The sequence below is a fragment of the Poecile atricapillus genome, chromosome 3 (genome assembly GCF_030490865.1).
Source record: "Poecile atricapillus isolate bPoeAtr1 chromosome 3, bPoeAtr1.hap1, whole genome shotgun sequence".
Classification (NCBI taxonomy): Eukaryota; Metazoa; Chordata; class Aves; order Passeriformes; family Paridae; genus Poecile; species Poecile atricapillus.
Window position 1 is genome coordinate 29,274,816 of NC_081251.1, and position 21,151 is coordinate 29,295,966.

A 21,151-nucleotide genomic window follows, 5' to 3' on the forward strand; every position below is an offset into this window, starting at 1 on the left:
CACCTAAGACCTCCTCCAATACTGAAACTAAATTAGAATTCAGAAGTTCCTGAGAGCCTGCTGTTCTGAAATACTGCAGAAAGAGGCAGATTGTTCTTGAAATAACTTCAGTGTTTGCAAACATGAGAGCAGGACATAACTACCCTATATTCTAATAGCTATTTAACAATTAGTCTGATAAAAAAGACTACCTAACCACCTTTCCATGTGCTTGCATAGACTATAATGTCCCCTCAGGTAGCATTAGAAGCTTAAAAACCTGTCCTTGTAAACATTTTCTCTTTTAGAGTCTGTCAAAGGATATATCAAGATTTTTTCATCCTTAGAAATATAGCTCAGCAACTATATCTAAAATAGGATTAATTTACAAAGACAACACGAATGACAAAAATATTTCTGAACTGTGTTTATATAAACATATTGTTTGTAAACAAATTAACATTTACATTAAATATTGAAAGAACTTCAAGCTAGACAATTTGCATTAAAGACAAAAATAAGTTAAAAATTAATCACATCTTAATTATTCCATTGGTTACGACCAGAACAGGCACCTGGAAGTTTCAGAACTGAACCATACCAAAACACTGCAACAGTGCTGAATATTGCAAGATACACTATGATTTCCTTTGAGAGAGCAAAAGTCACCTCACAGTTATCTGAGGATTTGCATGGTAACTCAGTGGAGATCACAGCATGAAAATGACTTATTTTTCACAGACTGGAGATTCACCATTTTAATAAGATTTTTGGCATACTTTGACAGCCTCTTGTTAACTATAGTTTTACATAGAAATACCAGGAAAAATAATGCAGAAGTTAAATCAAGCTCTTCTTCGACTGTAAACTTCATCTAAATCTTTCTTGCAATATTTGCACTGCTTTGCAGGATTTTAGTTAGCTGTATTTATGAATAAAAAAGTCCTACAAGTCAAGCATGGACATATTTTAAAAAACCTAAGTTAACAGAATAGCACTGTGAGTTACGAAATAGTTACACCAGTTCATCAAATTATATATCAGAAGGTTACATATATGTTTAATCATAAAATATGTTCTATATATCAGTCAACGTCAGCTTCAACATTTGTCCTCATTTAACAGTGATACTCAAAGTGATATTCAGGTTTTTTATCCCTTTAAGTGAGTACACTAATTTCTTTTATTTTTACAGGTGCAAAGATGCTTATCTGGATAAGAGTTCCATGTGGGCATGACTCGCAATATAGTTCTGCATTTTTTCATCCTGAAGGCAAAAGGCTGTCAATGATAATAAACAGACACTTCATCATCACTCATATCTGAATCGTCATCATCTACTTCACCTTCAATGACTGATTTCTTGCCTTTGCAGCATGAAACAATTAATCCAATTAAAAAGACCTGCAAATTTAAAGTAGAAAGTGCTATTATTATTCAGTTCAGGGGCATATAAAGGCAATATAAGTAAAACAAATTCTAGTGTGCTGATGCAAATGATGCAACGACAACTACTGTAAATTATCCAACTTGATTCAGAGGTCTCCAAAATCAAAGTACTTACTGCAATGAATGCCCAGTTCCCAAAGTAATAGGCTGCACTGAAGAACCAAAATTTATGAAGAAAGAGGTACGTCCGAGTGACAATACACTGATCTAAATTGAAAGGAAATAGCACTGATTAACACAGAACAGCAACAGAAAAAAATCAGCTAAATACCATATAGTAGGATAATATTCTGGCAGTTATGGAGAGTGTTTAGCTCTACAGAATGATTACACTCTATTACATGTAATTTACTCTCCTGTACCAAGAAGCTATGCAAAAGGAACACTTCATGTCATGGGAGAGTGACTGTGACAGGTAACATGAAGCTACAAGTTACAGAGGTAACCCCGTTACTATTGGGAACAATTTCTCATGCAGATATGTCAATTATTAACTAGAATCTCTCCAAAAGGGAGCTCACTTGCCATTTTCTATTAACCACAGCCATACAAAGCAGATTCTGGATTAAAACACATATTTCAGGACTACAAAAACCAGTGTCTCTACCAGGATTACATAAGCTTTGTAAAAAATCTAAAAGTCATGTACGCAATAAAACACCCAACATACACTGGGCCTTTTGCAACCCCGATAAAAGAAGCTTTATTTTTACACAAAGCCTGACAGTACTGGTTAAACCTGACTCCTTTAACAACATGAATACTGAAATAGTATTTTCTGATATGGTTGTATTTCTCTTCATTTCTAACTGGTAGATTTTAAAATTAAGAATCAAATTTCCAAGGAATTTTCAACATGCAGACAAGAGCATAAAGGCTTGTATAGGACACTGAACCTGTGCCATTCAAAAGATTATGCTAGAGGAGAGCCAGCAGGACATGCAAGCCAGTTCATGAATCTCTCAAATGCGAGGAGGTGCACACATTGAGTTCATGCTAAAATGTTTTCTGGTTGGTTTGTTTGGTTTTTTTATACTACGCTTACCGTGATTTAAACCCCACGTAAAGCCCATTTCAGAGCAGGAATTGGTGTGCAAACATGTTGAACACTAGAGAAAGTAAGCAACCCAGAAACTGTCTATTTGACCCTCAGTTCAGGCTCCAGGTTTGGAAACATTCCCCAGGTGAAGCTGAAGTAAAGATTTCCTGCTTTCTAAAGTTGTGACTGATACACTACTTATATAGTAATATAGCTCACGTTTAGCAGCCATCTAAGTAAGAAACGCCAGTGAAGATGCTTCTTAATTGCAGGTAATATTGTCACTACCATCTGCAGCTCTCCAGCTGGTCACTTGAATTAAAAAAAAAAACAACTAAAAGACATTCAGATGGCTCTTTATAACAATTAGGTTAAATAGATGATGATAAATATTTTGGAATAGCTTGACCTTGTGAGAATATTTCTGTGCAATGTTTGTTACAAGATCAGATAACTAAATGTTATCTATTGCTTCTGAACTAATGTTATTTAATTGGCTAACATGACATTTTTCATCAACTGATTCCTCCAGATGACTCAATTTAGAATAAGTTATAATGAATAGCCTGAATTAAGATAGCTACTTGTTATCCAGAATGATCAATGTGAATATTAAATGGATCTTGATATGTGGAACAAAAGTACACATGGAAAGCTACCAAGCCTCCAGTAGGTACCTGCCACCATTTAAATACAACCTACTCTATGTACATATGTAGTGCTGACCAAGGCACAAAGCCAAACAGCCAGGATTCAAGACAACAATTCTTAAAATAAAGAATGACAAATACTAATAGTCATTACTACCAGAAGAGTCAACTATTTTTTGTTTTGAGTTCACTGATGAAGTTTATCATTATGGTAAGAAACAGCTACACTTAATGTACTATTTTCAAATTAAGGCTTCTTCCAGGAAGTTTATGATAAATTACAATGGTAATTCTGTTCAAAGCCAAGTATTAAAGCCTAAAACGTGATTTTGTGCACAGAAAACCCAAAGAGAACTTACTGATGAAGTCTTATGTACCTCAAAACACAGTGAGCTTTCACAAAAGCATGTAGAAGGAAATGTTTTCTTAGAGAAGGGTTAAAAATTGTTGTGAACAATGTAATTTATAAACATTGACATTATCTGAAAGTCAATGCTGTACACTTGTTTTACCTCTTCATTAATCAACTAGACTATGAAACAGATTATACCCTCTGTAAATCCACAGATCAAACTGGGGAGAAATAAAGAGCAGAGGTCCAACATCCTAGATGTTGATTTAGGATTGATTTACCTTTCCTAGATTTAGGAAAGGGTTATTTTTCAAGCCCTTTGAAACCCTCCTCAGGGTTTAACAGAGACAGAAGCTCTGCACCTGGAACAAAGTGACACTATGCAGTAGTGCAGGCTGAGGGTTGACCAGATATAATGCAACTGTGCAGAAAGCAACCTCATCTCCCAACAGACAAACAGAACATGTAGTCACCAGTGCTCATCTATAACTCAGAAATATAACTGAATATCAGGCTTCACTATCTGGAATACAGCAGAAGTCCAGGAAACTGATTAGTTCTTCCACTGTGACAAACTGCATCTGCAATGGTGCCATTTTGGGCTGCCCAGTACAAAAGCCACATAGACTTAATGAAGCAAATCTAGTGGAGGACCTCTGCAACATCCTGGAGCATACAGCAGACAAATGAAGGTGTGTTCTTCCATCTTGAAGTAAAGGTGTCTGCAGGTGCGTCTTACTGCTGCCTCTGCTATCTAGTGGGGGCTTACAAAGTATTAAATGAGATTCCTCCTAGACCAGCCTAACAACACGATAACAGATGACAGAGCTGCAGCAAGAAATACATCTAATAAATAGTAGGAGAGGCAATCAGCATAGGTAAACATTGAAGTAGGCTGTCCCTCAGACATTCACAGCTGGATGGATGTGAACAACCTGCTCTACTTGTCCCATGCTGGGGAGTTGGACCAGACTACCTCTTAGGTCCTGTGTGTGCTCAAAATCATTACATGAAGGTAGATATTGAGACAACATATCTAAATAACAATGGTATTTTTGGATGGAAAACCCCAAAGTGAGAATGTTATCCAAAGACAGATGAAGTCTATGTCAGTTTCAAGCAGAACCTAGTTTTACTTAAAATACAATCAAAACTAGTTCCAAAGAAAAAGCCACATCCTTACTGTGCTTGAACATCTAAGCAGTGCAAAATTTCAGACCTCAAAAGTATTGAAGGCATAGCTTCATGTATCCAAGATTACTTATTTCATACAGTCTTGCTGCCAACAAATCAAAAGCTGAGTTGCAAAAAGCAGCTGCTGCTTGAAGGTTCTAGGTATGGCTTTGGTCACAGATCAAATTGTTGAGACAAAGCAAGCTTCAGGAGTCTCTACAGCAGGATATTAACAGGTATATTAAAATGTCCCAGTTTTGTACCTTTCGTCCCACAACCTAACATTGTGATCAATATTTTATAATGTTAAGGTCACTCAAGTACTTCCAAAGCCCACAGAAGTTTATGTTAAAGATTGTATACTATGTTCTTAATTGCCCCTTACTCATTAGTTTCTACAAGTTTCTACTGTTTGAGCATATCCCCATTTATTCCATATTCTTCTCTGCTGTGATATATATATATACACACAGAGACATATATACACACTGAATTAATAGTAGCTTCATTCAGCTGTTGACCCTGTCTTTGCACTTGACAATCCAGCCCCTCCACTGCTGCTACTTCTCTGGTTTCACAAGCTAAAATTAATCTCCTAAACAAAGCTTTTACAACTTTGGATTGTGGCATCCCATACCAGTTATCTTTCTCTCAGCTAACATCTCCCAGAAAGTTCTTAAATTTCAATTCATCACCTCCTTCAGCTTTCACAATAAAGCAAGTATTAAACAGCTTCAGCACCGCTTGCTCCAAGGTTAACTTTGCATTAAAATTAAACCTTTGATCCCTTATCAGACTGAAAAGCATATTGGAACACATACTACTCACATATAGCAGGGATCTGAAAATATTTCCCAACTGGTTGTATGTAGCTACAATAACTCCCCACTTAGAGATGTGAATCACTAAGCTTCCAACACTTCAAGCTGACAGCACTTTGAAGTACTACAGTGCACTACAGAAGCAGGAGTATCAAATCACTCAGATGTTAAACAACAGTTTGCAGCTATCTTCTAAAATCTAGGTCAAACATACAAGCAAAAAAAGCTGCCTGCTGTTTCATCCCAATTGTCTGGCTTTGGTGCAGGTTGTTTGTTTTTTTTTTGCTTAGCTGGAAGTGGTAATGAGATGGCACCTAAATTAGACCTGTAGAGACCAAAAGTCTAGCCAGATAAAGTCGAATCCAAAATGCTACCTTATTCAACAGAAGCTGCTCAGTAGGTTTGGAATAAAATCCTGACAAAGGAAAATATTTCACAGGCTAAGGAGAAGCCAGAAACCTGGAAACCAGGAACTAATGAGGAGCTTGGAAAAGCTATTTGGGACAAGTTATTTAGAAAGCAAATTCTGTTTTTTCAGTGCTTCAAACTACAGGTAAGTTGTGTATGATACTTCTCATGATCTATCTGCAAATCAAACACAATCCGATATAAAACTAGACAGAAAAATTATGTAATTGATGTGAATCAGTCTGATTTTATAACAAATAGTCAGTTCTGATTTTGTAACAAAAGTTACAAGTCTGGACAACCAATAGTGACTTGCAGTTATTTTACAGTACATGAACAACTGCAGCAGTCACAAAATTTCTTGATGATAATTACACATTATGAATGTTTACATTAAATGGTTTGAGAATTTTCATGTCCTATCAGTGCTAGCAGGGCTTCATAGCATAAGGAGGCTTCCAGTAAGATCCTCCAAGATTCTGTATCAAAAGAAGGAGAAAGAAAAAAGTTCCTAAATGCTAAATAATAAAAATAATGTCCTATTGAGTGATCTGGGTGTCACATTTTTTCCCCAACATTCAAATTTGAACGAAGTGACACGTATGAACAGGATTTGCATTTATGTATGAATGAAGGATTTAGTTGTAGGAAGTTCTGAATCTTACAGCCAGGCACAAGCAAACTTGAGCTAAACATAGCAAGAGTTTTCACTACTTCCTCCTAAACATTCTGTGAGCCTGTCAGTCCTTTTCAGGCCATTTTAGATTTGGAGTCCATCCTAGCACAGTTACAGCATTATAATGCAAAATTTCACCCAGTTATAAGGTTTCTACTTCACTTTGGTTACAGAGAATCTGCGAGGGTGCCAAGATTTGCATGTATTAACAGACTAGGTGAAAAACATTTAATGGGATTTGAAGAGCTAAACCTGTTAATCTCATTTTTCTTAAGTTTAAAGGATGACTTGATTTTAATGTTTATTAAGTACCCTCAAGTGAGGAAAATACTACAAGTCCATGTATAAAGTGAAATGTACAGCATTAGCCAAAAGCTAAATCTGAAGCCACTGTAATTCCAAAGAGATAATGCCCATTTTCTACAGGGAAGCAATAAACCACTGGATCAGCCTGCTGATGGAAAAAGCATTCAAAAAGTGATTTCCTTGAAAGTAGAGATCCTTGGAAACATTGTGTACAATTCAGGTTAATTACAAGCACTGGCCAGATGAGTTTAAAGACAAGCCATAATGGTTATTTCACGCCTTTGCCTCTTGTAGAGCTTTAAAGTTTAAGGTGGCAATTCATTCTGTGAGTCTCCCTTGAAAACTTTATTTTTAAGTAACTAGAAGCAAACAACTCTTATTATAAAGATATAGCCAGTGATAAACATCAAAGGCAATACTCTAGGGATGAACACAGATGCAAAACTCTACAAAGGAAGCAGCAGACAGCTTAGCCTATTATTTTCTTTCTTAGCAAAACCTCCTCCTTTAGGAAAAATAATTGCAGGAATTGACATATCTACACCTGCATGTCAGTGAACAATGTACTGCAAAAACATATTTACAGCACTCTTAGCTGCTCATACTGTTTACAGGTGCCAAACAGGGCTTTCTGAGCTCACACATGCACCACTGTGCTTATCTATATGGAGTTATGGTTATAGAGGACTTCAAAAGTGTTTGGTATAGATTCAGGGTAAAGTATTAGTAAGGTCATTCACAAAGCAACAGGAAAATTGAAAGTACTCACTAAAATCCTTAATTTATGGGAAGAATTTTGTAACTTTTCAAATTAATTCATTTAGAACAAAAATTTGGAATTGATAACCTACATCACATAACCCTTCATAAAAAATTACTGATGTTGAGGGTTCTGAGCAACTTGCTTGTGGTTTCCCTTTACATGTGTCCTGCATTTCTCTAGAAGAAAAACAGATTATGCTCCTGTTTTGGCATTTGTATTTGGGCCTTCTTTCCAGCTTGAGTAATGCCTATATTTAGTCTTTATTCAGGCAAAAATAAAGTCTGAAGTCCTGAACTTTCTGACTTCTAGCTAATAAGTTTGTTTCAGAAGATGGCACAGATCAAGTCAGCACAGTAAAACCTCATTTCAAAGCCTTAGAAATGAGATTTTTTTTTCCCCCTCAGTTCACATGTAGCTCCAAGTCAGTGCAGGTCTATGAAAAAGGCCTAGCAGACGGACTGTACCTAGCATGCAACAGGCCTTGGGCAAGGCTCATTTCCTCAATGAAGGAAGAGAATCTAAGGGGAATTCAGAGCAAGTTATACATTTAAAGTGAGTGATATTTAAAAACTAGATCTTCTAATCTAGAAAGAGGATAGTGTTTATCAGATCTCATAGTTCAGGCTTGCAGCTGAGTCACTGCTCATTTACATTAAATCCCATTAACCTGTTAAGCTAAACCTATACCAAGTTTTCAACCCCATTAGTCCTGCTTCAGGAGTCTTAATCACATAATTGAACTTCTCTGCTTTACCTCATACTCAACTGAATTGTGGACCCAACACTTTAGCTGTCATTAGCCCTTGAAAACAGCCATCAAATTATATTTTTGCCCAACTGTATTGAACACTGGAAACTAAAGCTTGTTTTGCCTAGAAAAATATATTGAGCTTGCTGCCCCCAAAAATCTACCTAAAAAGTTTTTTAAGTTAACCAAAACAAAAACCTTCTGTGCAAAATATTTAACTAAAAAAAAGGTACTTTGAATTATAAGATGCATGCTGCTATAATTGTTTTTTGTCTTCTAATCTGTTTCATGTAGTTACACCATTATGAGCCTTATCTGAGTATAAAACATATTTACCTCCTGCATATCAGGAGTAAATAGAGACAAGCTTTGCTGAATTAAAGCAGATAATGCTAAAACCCCACAAATTATACATCTAACTATAAATACACAAGAATCTGTTTTTTGTAAGATTGCATTTTAACTGCCTTGTGATTCTCCAGGAAGTGAAATTGTCCTTTGGACCAAACCAAACATTTAAAACAATCTACAGGAAACACTGCCCAATAAAGCCTGAATATTAGCTGTTACAGCTTGATCAGGGTCTCTCTTACCATTGGAGAAAGAAAAAAATAATTTACAGTAACAGTAAGTAGAGATCATATCTCCAACATCTGAGCATTCAATAAGACAGCAGATTGCTAGAAGCTTATCTATCAGCACAACCATTAAAACGTCATTTTTTTGTTTAAGAAAAAACACCTGCTAGAATTAAATCACTTTAAATGGAACAAAATTAATTGAGGAGACAAATCAGTGTCTGCATTTAGTTACAGATCACTGGTTTACATAAAACTCTAGTACCACAGAAGGAAACTCAAACTGCCAGTGCTTGATCAATCTTTATCTTAAAGTTATTTGCATCTATTTTTGCCCATGTCTAATATCCTTAAAAACAAGAGAAATTGTATTTAGAATTTTAGTTCCTACTTTTGAAATAAGTACGATTTGTCATGATGCTCTGTCTGATGACAAAAGAATAGCATCTACTTCTTTTCATTAGTTTTGTTACCAGCTATTAAAAATGGCAGGTATTCCAAGGTAAGGATTACATTTCCAGTTTCTAAAACTGACTGAATGAAACAATCAATAGTGTTTTCACTAACACAACTTTTTTTTAAAGTTGATTATTACAAAAATAAATTTTCTTTCATTTATAAAAACACATGAATGGCCTGAATGTATCATCTCCAGTTAATACAACACATCCATCTTCTACTGATACTAGTTTAGTGCAGGACAGCATATCAATATATTCTCCACCTCTTTTCTATTAAGAAAGGAGACTATGACTCAGCCACTGCAACAACATGATGATGATAAACCAAAGCCATAATTTACACAGACCAACTTGTGTACTCAGAAAACTAGTTTTAAGCATCAGCATATTGCTTCCATTGATGAAAATAAACTAAGGAAAAAAAACATGTAAATTATTAAATGTATTTAAAAAAAATCAAGTATGGGTGGAATTCAGTAAATTTCCAATCCAATCCCAGTTCCTATAATTAAGCAAAGTCTGAGGAATTAGACTACTTTAATTTCTCTCACAAAGGTCAAGACTAACAAGCTTATCAATGCCAGTGAGTATATTCTGCTTTCAGCAGATACTGGCCAAGTCAAGAAGCTGCTTACAAGAAACAAATATCTGTACGACTTGGACAAAAGTGATCTAATTTTGAAAAGCAACGTATTTGCTCTTCTAAATTTTGCCAGAGTTTCTATTTTTAATCACAAAAACAGGGCAGTTTAAACATGAATTGAATGATTATATTTGTCAAAATATCTAAACACTCGAAACCGCATTAAGTCTAAAAACAGCAATCAGAAAAATGGATGAATAATTTGAAGTATGGGGGAAAGGAAGGGGGGAAAAAAGAATCTATCCCCCTTGGGAAATGCTATGAACCACCAGGAATGAGACTAACACATATACTACATTTGAAGATAACAAGGGAGCTGCCCCGCAGAAGAGACCTGGCTTGACAGACCAGGAACAAAGAACTAATGGTCCTGTTACCATCACTAGTACAAAAATAAACCAAGCTGTATATTTTCAAGTAACCAAAGTAGAGAAAAACTGAGTGGCTGTTAAGAACTAGAAGCAGTCAAAAAATCAGGAGTTACACAATACTGATAATAAGTGGAGAATACAGGACAACTATTTATCTATCAATTAACTAACACTGTTGAGCATTTTCTAAGGATAGAAATGCACATACAGTACAACTGCTGTTCATACAGAGGAGCTGAAAGTTGGCCAGAGTAAGAACTGAAGGCTTGGATTCGAAAAAATCTGGACCATTCTGAAGGCTATAAATCTTATGTTGAGATCAGTGTTAGCACAATCAATATGATTGTGACCTTAAAGAGTACTATCAGTATTGCAATGTTTTTTGCAATTCATACTGTGAAAAAACTGTTTATATGCACAGGGAAGGGAAGTGTAAAGTAAGACTGCAAAAAATAAAACCAGCATGATTTCAATTAGCTTGTTTTTTTTAATGAAACCAGGCTAAAACTCATTCACAGCCTTAGTAAAGTTTCACAGATGAATAAGCACTAAATAAAATGTTACCACTCTCTTGAAAGAAAAATAAAAATATAAAAAAATCAACATTAAGGCCTACAGAGATGGAAACTCAAGGAACATTCCAGCATTAGCCATCTGCTTGCTAGTTACTACTTAACTCCCGAATATCCCTAATACATCTTCTGCCCAAATAACAGTCAAAAATGGGACATTTAGTAATACAGCTGAAAAAAATTTATCATTCCCTATAATTTCCAGCATAACTCTAAGAGAATTAGAAAAAAACAGTCTTAAGATTTTTAGTTCTACTGGTATCATTGCTCATGGAAGAGTCCATGTTTACATCTCATTAAAGGTTATGCAATTCTCTTATCTGTAACTTTCCACTGAGAATCTCAAGTTCCACTGAGAAGCTCAGACCTTAGTTTTCCTGAGTAGAGAAACCAAATAGAATACTTATCTGCATGTTTGTATGATAAACATCCACAGTGAAGTGTGTCGCTCTATTAGGAACAGCGAGGAGAGACGACACAGACTCATGGAGTCAGAACAGGAGAATTTCTCTAGTTTATTACTTCAGGCTTGTTTTATAGACTGGTTCATGGAAAGTACAGAAAGGAAACTCTTATTGGTTAGTAAACTGCTACATCACCATCATTGATCAGTGGTGCACACCACCCCCTGACTCTCTCCTGCAAAGAAAACAAGGGACGGACAAACAGCACCTGGCACGGCTGTTTTCTGTCTCTAAGAATTGTTTTGATTCCTCCTTAAAACTTCCCAGGCTACTTTCTCAGGCTGGACTTGAGAAAGCTATGCGGCCTGCAGTGTCTGCAGGCTCCCTGCAGCCTGCTCCAGAGCTAGCATCCACAAAGTGCACTTCCAATGCTAAGCTATTCACCAGCAGGGGTTTTTTTTATGATCTTCTATGTACACATTTAAAGCAAATGTAAAATTTTACAGTTAACATGGCTTTGTTACCCATGGTTTCTACTAAAAATAGTCATTCCTTTAAATGAATAAAGTAAGCTTTAACTTAACTATACATCAAAGCTTCATTTCAGGCTTTCATGAAGACAGATTAAGCTGCTTATTACAGCTGAGCATGCACCTATCACATTAGAAATACAGGAAACAAATTTATCTTACCTTCAGGTGCATCTGCATCACAGTCTTTAGAAACAAGTGTCACATTCCTTCGCTGACCATCAATTGTCTTATTACTCTGCATTATAAATAAGGAAAATTAGTACACTAGTCTACCTGCAGCAGTCTTCCATAGACAATGATAGTGCAGAAACCAAATATATTTTCCAGTGAATTAATTAAAAAGAAACTTGAACAGAGCTCTTAGAATATTCAAAAGTATTATTTTTGAACAGTATATGCAGAGTAAGCTGTAAGGAGTAAAACAAAAACATTTCTAAATATGATTTAATTTAAAAAATTAATAGCTTGTGTTCTTCCTGAAGACTTGAGAAAAATATACTTGAGCTCTGAAACTAGATTTTTTAACTGTGCATAAAATTAATTTGAAAATCAACTTTGGTGATGAAGACACTACAAAAGTGTTAGTATTGGTAACGATAATGAATACAGTTTACTTCTGGTTTAAAAGCCAGATGGTAGCATGCAACATACTTGGACTGCCAGAGTAGAAGAAGAGAAATTATGCTTAAGTGAACTATTGAAACCCCAGATGTCTTAAATGTCCCAAATCTTTGGAAAACTGACCCTTTCAAGGAACACGAACTCCGTTTTTGAACAATCAGTGAATAGTTTTAGCAATGTAAATCCTTTGCACTACATTGATTTTTTTATACCCTGATTCACTTTAAAGGGTGTCATACCTACTGTACTTACTTGCACCCTCATGATTTCCTAAACAGAAAACCCTCTAAAGAGAAACCAGTAAGAGTCAATACCTTTTCTTCACTGAAAAACATTCCTTAAAACATATAAGCAATCAGTATAAGCTGGCACATAAAACTAAGCTCTAACGACTTAATTGAGGAAGTTTACCAATATTAAGCAAATTCAGCTTTCACTCTGAACAGTCAAGAGAAACTCAGTGTCTATCCAAAAAAGCAGCAAATTGTACATGCAGTTAATTTTGTTTAACGCAAGGCCATGACAGCAGGGAGACTGCCTTAAACAGATTTAAAAGGAATAAGACTTAGTCACAGGGATCAGGAACAAGAGCGAATGTGTAGACAGAAACAACAGAACACGTGAAATTTCAATTATTCAGTGTACATTTAGCAGTTTCCCTTCTCCAGAATGTATTCCAGCTGGCTGTCACTATTCCAGCTTACATTTCTCAGTCATAGCAAGAACTTCTTTCAAAAGAACAGTATCATACCTTGTAAAATTCCACAGGACACATGAAAAGCACAAAACAATGACAAAATAGCCATTTCAAAGTTTTGTCTTCTTTATTTTCATTCCCTTTAACATATTAACAGAATTTTAAATACAATAGTTAGACCTATGGGCTTTCTTTGACAACACCTATGCTTTTTTCCAGGTCTTGTGTCGCTGTTCTCCATAAACATTCCCACAATTTAAGACATTTTTAGTCTTAATCTTACTAGTATTGCCAGAATAAAACTTTAGTGTTCTGTTATCCCACCTATTCCAAGGCTGAAAGCAGGATGCATCAAGGCCAAGCATGAGACAAAACTATGGACAGTAACTGAGTATGTGTGCTCCAAGAGCTGACACATTTTGGACACTTCAGATAATAGCAAGTTATTAAGGGTTAGGACACAGCCTGTTAGACCTGCGTGGTTAGTTTCTGCATATGTTAAGGACCAAAAACTTGGAAAGACCTGTTTCCACACTTAGCCATCTAAGGGATGATACTGCTGGAATCCTGCTGCTGACAGTGGAGACACTCTGGGTCCTGCAATTTAGCTCCACTCCTCCAATTTATCTGTGTGATGATTGTTGCTGTTCTGGTCCCCAACCAGAGAAACATGGAAAAGTATCTATGCTGCTTAGGCAAGTACTGGCTTTTTAATTCCTGTCTGGGTCAACCAAGTCTTAGAGGTCCAATGGGTACAAATATCAGGAAGCAGTGGTTTTTCTTTCAGACAAAGGCAAAATAACCCTTGGCCTTATTGAACAGAAACAGGAATTATACCTCAAGCACAGGCAAAGTGATGCTTTTGCTAGAAAGCTAAGAAGGTGGCCTGGATGTGGATACAATTCTTTCTTTGTGAAAAGTTATGAAAAGACTCATTGCTGATTAACAGATACAATAAATTGCTCCAAGATGTGAAGCCAAGCTGTCCTTGGTGTCTGAAGAGTTATGAAAGTTGAACAAACTCCTACAGAGGGATTTGGTTGGTATGGCACAATATCCAAAATCAATTTTCAAAGGTTTCCTACAGACACTACAGCTGAAGACACTTTTAATGAATTGGGGTCACATGTTTTGAACACACCAGTGCTCGGAGTTAATAAAGCAAGTAGCCCACATCTAGTTAATGTTAATTGCCTCACAAAAGCTCCGCTTTTACATACATATTCAGTTAAAGGGAAAAGTTATCAGCACCTCCAAATTAAAAGCACTTGCCAAAAGAGCTGTTTCCAAAGGAAACAGTTCAAGATTCAAACAGGAATCTAACATATCTCATGCATTACTAGAGATTGTGATAACTATTTAGTTTGACACATTACTAGATTTGTAATTACTGTAGAGCAAAGCAAAGTGGGAAATACTCCTTTCACATAGTCTATGAGCCAGCATGAGTCATACACATGTTTATCAGCCCACCCATCCACTAAGCTTTCCTGGAATTATGCTCATTTATTGCTTGGTTCTTACATACTGTTGGTTACCAGTGGTGTTACTTTAAAGGATGAAATCAACAGTAGTGTGAGAGCACAATGAAAACCTGAACTGTCAAAGTGAGCTGGTACATAGGGTTCTCATCATCAGGAAGCTTGCTATGTCTAGTTCACTTGCCCTGCTCCTGGTTATGTTCCCGAACACTCCTAAATCCATAATCACCTATTCCTAGCTCTTAAGAACCTCTTCATTTCTACATCCATAGAAAAATATCTTGCTCCTCTTCATTCAAGAAGAGAATTTGAGTGAGGAGAGAGACTCGCTCTCTCCTCACTTCAATATCAAAATTTAACATCCAGTTACCAAGGTAGTCAGGCACAGAAAATATTTCTGGTACATTGTGAAATACTCTAATAGGATGTTTTCAAAAAATCTTGTATCTATTTGGTATGCCAGAGAAGTCAGATGTAATTTACCAGCATATTCTTTGTGTCTTGTGTTATTTTAACAAAAAAAACAGTTTCTACTCAAATTAGATTATGCACTTGAAACACATCTCTTCGAAATGAGACATAAGCTGAGGACCCAGGATGGCTATCTTGACCAAATTATTTTTTAATCCTTTCAACAGAAAGTTACAGCTCTACTCAACCATTCCAACTCATCCTTCTTGCAGTGCTGACCAGAATTATATTACTATAGCTGCAAGAATGACAAGAGTCTTCCTGCTGCTGTGCTCTATTTTCTTGACCCTTTTTCCTTAGAAATTATGCATTTATCTTCAGATACTTCTTGTCATAAACAGCTAACATGCAAGTGTTAAGTATCAAACATTCTGCCTCCCTTAATATATGCAGTTTATTTTATTCATAAAGCAAAACACACTGCCAGCTACAGCCTTTATTATTTGTTTTTCTCTTGAAATATTCCATGCTATCTACAAACTTTATCACAAAGGGATCTATACTCAGTTCGCTGCAAGTCTTAAAGACTAATTCAGTAGGACCCCTAACGGAATTGTTCTTCCCACTCTTACACCCACATTGGTTCTGCACTGTAATTGGAGGCATACAATCATTCCACAACATAAAAAAAAAAACCCAAACTGTCTTTTACAGGGACTTGAGCTCATAACTAATTCAGATACAGCTATATGATGTTGTAGGCTACATAAACAGTAAGCAACCATGCCAGAAGTTCCATGTAAATGCACCTAAACTGACTTTCACCTTAGTTTCACGCTACCACTACCCTAATTCTGACAAGTTGAGCCAATTTCTACATACCTAAGCATATTTATTTTGTGTTATACTTAGCATAAAAACTAAAAAAATGCATTACACTTCCTAAATACTAAATATTTGAATTCCCTACAGTGATTCTATTATTGTGCTTGGATTAGTATCAGGATGACCAACTGCCCATTACCAGATAATTCAAATGTAAAGACAGCAGTAAAGTAGCATTTACTAAGACTTCCACTTCCTGCAGTGACAATCCTACCACACCAACACATTTAAGTTGAGCAAGTTCCTGTTCTCACCTATTTAACAAGACTCCAAGTTAAATTTCTCCTTGCAATACTCTCACCCCAAGTATTCTGTATCCACTGTTTAAGGGAATTGATACAAATAAGTTACAAAATTTACTAAATAGTTGCAGTTGAAGGAAGCCGGCAGGCATTCAGTTTGTAAAGCAGGTGTGCTCTGCTCCCACAGGAACATCCTCCTAGAGAACTACAGAGATATTCCAAAAACTCAAAGAAGCATCCAATCACTTAAATCTCATTTAATTCCTTTCTTTTGACCACTCCAGCTCAACTGTTTCGTCTTTGTGAAACTCAAACATCAAACAGCACACCAAGGGATCTTGACTTCACTGCACCTGAATAAGCAACCAGTTCATGACCTGGTTAGTCACCTACATTTGCAAGATCAGATCTAATGAAGAATACCCCTGTAAGATACCAGACCTTAATAAACAGCCATCCATGAAACCTTTCAAGATGCTTCTGATATGTAACTTTGAACTTCCCCATAAATATGCAGGCTGCCACTCAAACCAAGATGTAATACAATAAATTAATTCTTAAGGTACAGAAGATTAAAGACTTAAAAAAATCAAAACCTTGAAATACACAAAACTGCAATAACAAAAGCAGAGTAAATTTTAACTGCTTAGTTCTGTAGAAGATTTCACAGTGCAAGAACTGCATGGAATTTCATCAAGTTCAACAGTCCAAAGTGCCTGAAATGTGATTCATCTGCACACGCTTAGCTCCACTCAGATTATTTTCTACTATACCAAGTAACCTCTGTCATTCCTCATAAATATGCACATAAAAATCATCAACTGTGGAACAATACTGATTTCATTCTGTACACAGCCTTACAAATTCAAAATAATCCTCAACATAGTCATTCAGCAGCCTAAGCAGGCCAGCACCTAATCCAGTGGAAGCAAACAACTGTTTTACCAGAAGGAGTAAAACAAACCTCAGTTTCACAAAGTCTTCAGATGATCTAGAAATTAAGCTGCTTAATATATAGTGCAATCAGCTTCTGGCTTATGTATTACCAAGAGACCAGAAAGTATTTTTAAAAAAAACTGCCTACCAAAGTCTCTTCAAAATCTGAAAATGTGTGACTTCCAAAGTTTCTATAACCAGTACATTTTTAATGCAGAAAATAAAATTTAAACACAAAGAAATGCATCTCACCTGTACCAGGTATTTCTGACTTCCATACATTACATACTGTGGGGCAAGACTGTAAATCATGTAGCTTGTATGAAGAACTATCAACAGAAGTATCATACAGAGAAATAAGAGTGCTTGAGGTCGAGTTTTTCCTCGTCTGATTTTATAAAGCTAAAACCAGAAAAAAATTAACACAATGAAATATTTCTCTTTTTTTGAAAGCATTCAAAAAACTCTTTAGTTAAAATAAGTTTTAATTCTACTGCCAGAAGTAGGAGGTTGCTAAAATTACCTTCTGGTAATTTCAGTCCACTGGTTCAAACCAGGTTTTCAGGTGTATTTTCCCAAATTTCAAAGCACAGCTATTTAACCAAATTAAGTTCTATTTGTATTAATGACACAAAATACACTAGCATTTAGTAGCACGATTTAAATTGCCTGTGACCTATAAAACCCTGTGTATTGTTTTATCAAAGAATATTCTGTCCTTTGGTCAAAGTGTGGCGTCATCTATCCATATACCCCTCATCAGATCTAGAAACAGAGGATGGAGCCATGAGAGAGCATTCCCAGGCTGAGTAAAATGGATACGGTGGCATCTTGTCCATTTAACATTGCAGGGGACAACATAATCCTTCCTTGTTGCCCTGTAGACACCTCTACACTAATTCCCCTCAACCTGAGTATCATGTTAGGGTAAAAAAGTTGGCAGCTGAAGGGAAAATGACAGCACCATGACCAACAACTAATCTCACAACTCACTGCAAAGACTGATGGTCACTGTTCACAATTTTGAAGTGTCACCACATGACAAGGTGACAATTTCAAAGGGAAGTAGGCACATCAGCAGGGAAATATTTAACCAAGTACCAGAGAAAGGCATGTCATGTTATTGGATACAAAGCTGCTTGTGTACAATAACACATTATTTGCATAATATTTAGATAGCCCTACCACCACTGCACCATTTTCTCTTACGAAGCTAAACATGCTTGTCACACAGCTGGTAATTCAAGAACCTGACTACATGCCACGTTATAGATTTTGACCATAAAGTTGACGAGTAGTTCAAATATACCAATCATATGGCTTTAACTTAGAGAAGTCAGAAGCCAAAGGGACACTGATTAGACACTCAAAGGAGTCAGCTGACTCAATTGCTCAAATTAAAACACCAGTTTGATGACTTGACAGTCTGATAAGTTGATAAAATGAAACACCTTCCAAAAGCAGTGCAAATTGTACAATAGGCTTTTAACGCTCATTAGGTATACAGACATTGCTATTAGCAACATCCTGTATTTATAAAGCAATGAAAAAATACATTCAAAAGCACATATTTTTTAAATATATGAGTATTAGAAACAAAACTCTTAAGTTATATTTACCCTTGTCCAGAAGAACCATATTCCCATGTTTCGAATCCCTGCCATTGAAGTGAAGATAAAGTACATGACAATGGTTGTGATAAGAATATAATCAAGTGGAAAAACCTAAAACAACAACACAAGCAGTTAAAAAGACAAGGAAAAAAGCTGTTCTCCCACTCAAAACTAAGTAGTTTCTACTTCTATAGCTTATATCTGAGGTAATCAAGAATCCTATTTTAAAGTTTTACATAGCTGACTCCAAATATAGCTAACATAACTTGCTGCTAATAGAGCTTAGACAATTAGATGGTGAAAGCACCAAGCCTTTTTATTAACTTAAGACATGCTTTAATTTTGAAGTGTTATATATATTTTAGGCTAAGAAATAATTATTTTAAATATGCCCACAGAATGACAAGTCCACAGTGGCAACAATTATTTCAGGACTGTATATTTGTTACTATTTTTCTGATCATATTTATATACAAAAATTGATTTTTACATTTACATTAATAAAAGCTTGAGACAATATTGCTGCTGAACACTGCTTTTCTCAGTGAAGTACAAGCTTCCATATTCAATAGTTTTAAAAGCCATGAGGAAGCAATGCATTGTGCTGACTCATTATACCAAGAATATAGTAATAAGGTGGGGGGGAATATAGGAATCAGCTAGGGAGGAATAAAGCACTAGCTAATTAAAGCTTTTCTTTTTCTCAGTTCACTCATGACAAACTCAAATTTGTATGTGTACTTGTTGCCTTCCAACTGCTCTGTAGTTAAATGATGTATGTTTTTAAACTGGATTTGCTTCCAAGACTAGTACCTTACTATAACATACCAAATGTATGTTATAAAGCACAGTTTTCAATGTGCAATATATTAAAAAGTGAAAAATTGAGTTTACTTCACTAAAAAGGCCTAAGCTATCCAGTACACCAACTAGAATGCATGTAGAACATGGGACAAAGTTGCTTTTATTCTGTGCAGAGTAGCAACTACAACTGCTGTCATTCTCTCTTCCCACTGTATTCTCATCACATCAAAATCACTTTCAAGCACCACATTCCTTGTCCAAACTAGATTCCATTCACCCAAGATTTTAATATCAGTAATTAATAACTAAAGATTAATATAGAAATGCCTTGCTTTTACTGAACACACATCTAGAAAATGTTTTAATGAATTAGGGGAATTCATTATGAATTCAATCAATGAACTGGGAAAAAGTTTAGAAGAAAACAGAAGAGCATTTTTACATATGTATATCACCATTTCTTTACTTACTCTTTGAAGAACTGGTAACAGCATATTCAATGGATTGGTTAGATTAGTTCCTAGAATTATAAATCCTGAGTCGAAGCCAGCCGAATGCAGAGCTTTGTCCAAACTGCAGGAATTACAAAAACTGTGTAAGTACTGTGGTTCTCCCAGACCCTTATCCTTAGTTTAATTTAAAAGAGCAGCTCAAAAGAAAAAAAACCAAAAAGCTGAACTAATCCCAGAGAGTGACAGCTGTCTAGCATCTATAGATACATACTTTGCTTTACCACACTCACTGCACTTGTTCTGTGAAAGACTTCCTGAACATATATGCTTAACTTCTCTGCTGAATCAGAACTGTTTTCTGCCTGAAACATGTTCTTTCTTCAGTTTATTTTGGTACATTTTGCTCCATTTCAATATGTACTATTATAATGAGAAGTGCAGCTCTACTGACAGAGACGTAACATTGAAAAGAAGGGAGCTTACTCAAACCACACCAATTTTTATATTAGAGAAGAAACTAGGTAGTTCAAATGGTCAAGAAAAATGCTGAAATGTACTTACTTTGACAAGAACAGAGAGACAGTGAAGAGCAATGCCACGATGATGAAGAATACTCCCCACACAATCTACAAATAAAAATTTAAAACAATTTAACTGAAAGTGTTTGCAGTTGATGCAAGAAGTGAATACTTGCCTTTGTTTCAATAGCAAGCTAATCTTGGAGCACTTCAGAGCTTAAAAACACCTGAAACATTAACTTTTTGGTAAATACTTAAGGGAACCACTCACAAAGATTTTACCCTGTTAAACATAGTTTGTCAAGTACATCACATGCTCTAGTGTAATACACAAATCTACCCCGATGTCAAAAGTGACATTAAGAAAAGAGATGACACATTACATTTAATGAACATAGCATTCAGCAGAACTCACAACCTGTACTTGCTATATTATGTAGAAAGCCTTCCTTAACTATGTATACACATTTAGATTTAATTGATTAGAGAATAGTGCCTTGATCACCCCACCTGTGTGCTCACCTTCAACAGAAGGCAATCTGTGCACAGCTTACAAGGAACATCT

General features: G+C 35.8%; 1 protein-coding gene across 1 annotated transcript in view; it reads right to left on the minus strand.

The window, feature by feature from the left end:
• Nucleotides 1-391: 391 nt before the first annotated feature.
• LMBRD1 (LMBR1 domain containing 1) overlaps nt 392-21,151 on the minus strand; it is a 68,798-nt gene continuing 48,038 nt past the window's right edge. Inside the window, exons 10-16 of the mRNA XM_058834724.1 lie at nt 20,630-20,694; nt 20,087-20,189; nt 18,819-18,923; nt 17,452-17,601; nt 12,086-12,161; nt 1,544-1,635; nt 392-1,383 (exon numbers count right to left, since the gene is read on the minus strand). Coding sequence (XP_058690707.1) covers nt 1,264-1,383; nt 1,544-1,635; nt 12,086-12,161; nt 17,452-17,601; nt 18,819-18,923; nt 20,087-20,189; nt 20,630-20,694 — 711 coding nt within the window. The 3' untranslated portion in view covers nt 392-1,263. The remainder of the gene's footprint in view (nt 1,384-1,543; nt 1,636-12,085; nt 12,162-17,451; nt 17,602-18,818; nt 18,924-20,086; nt 20,190-20,629; nt 20,695-21,151) is intronic.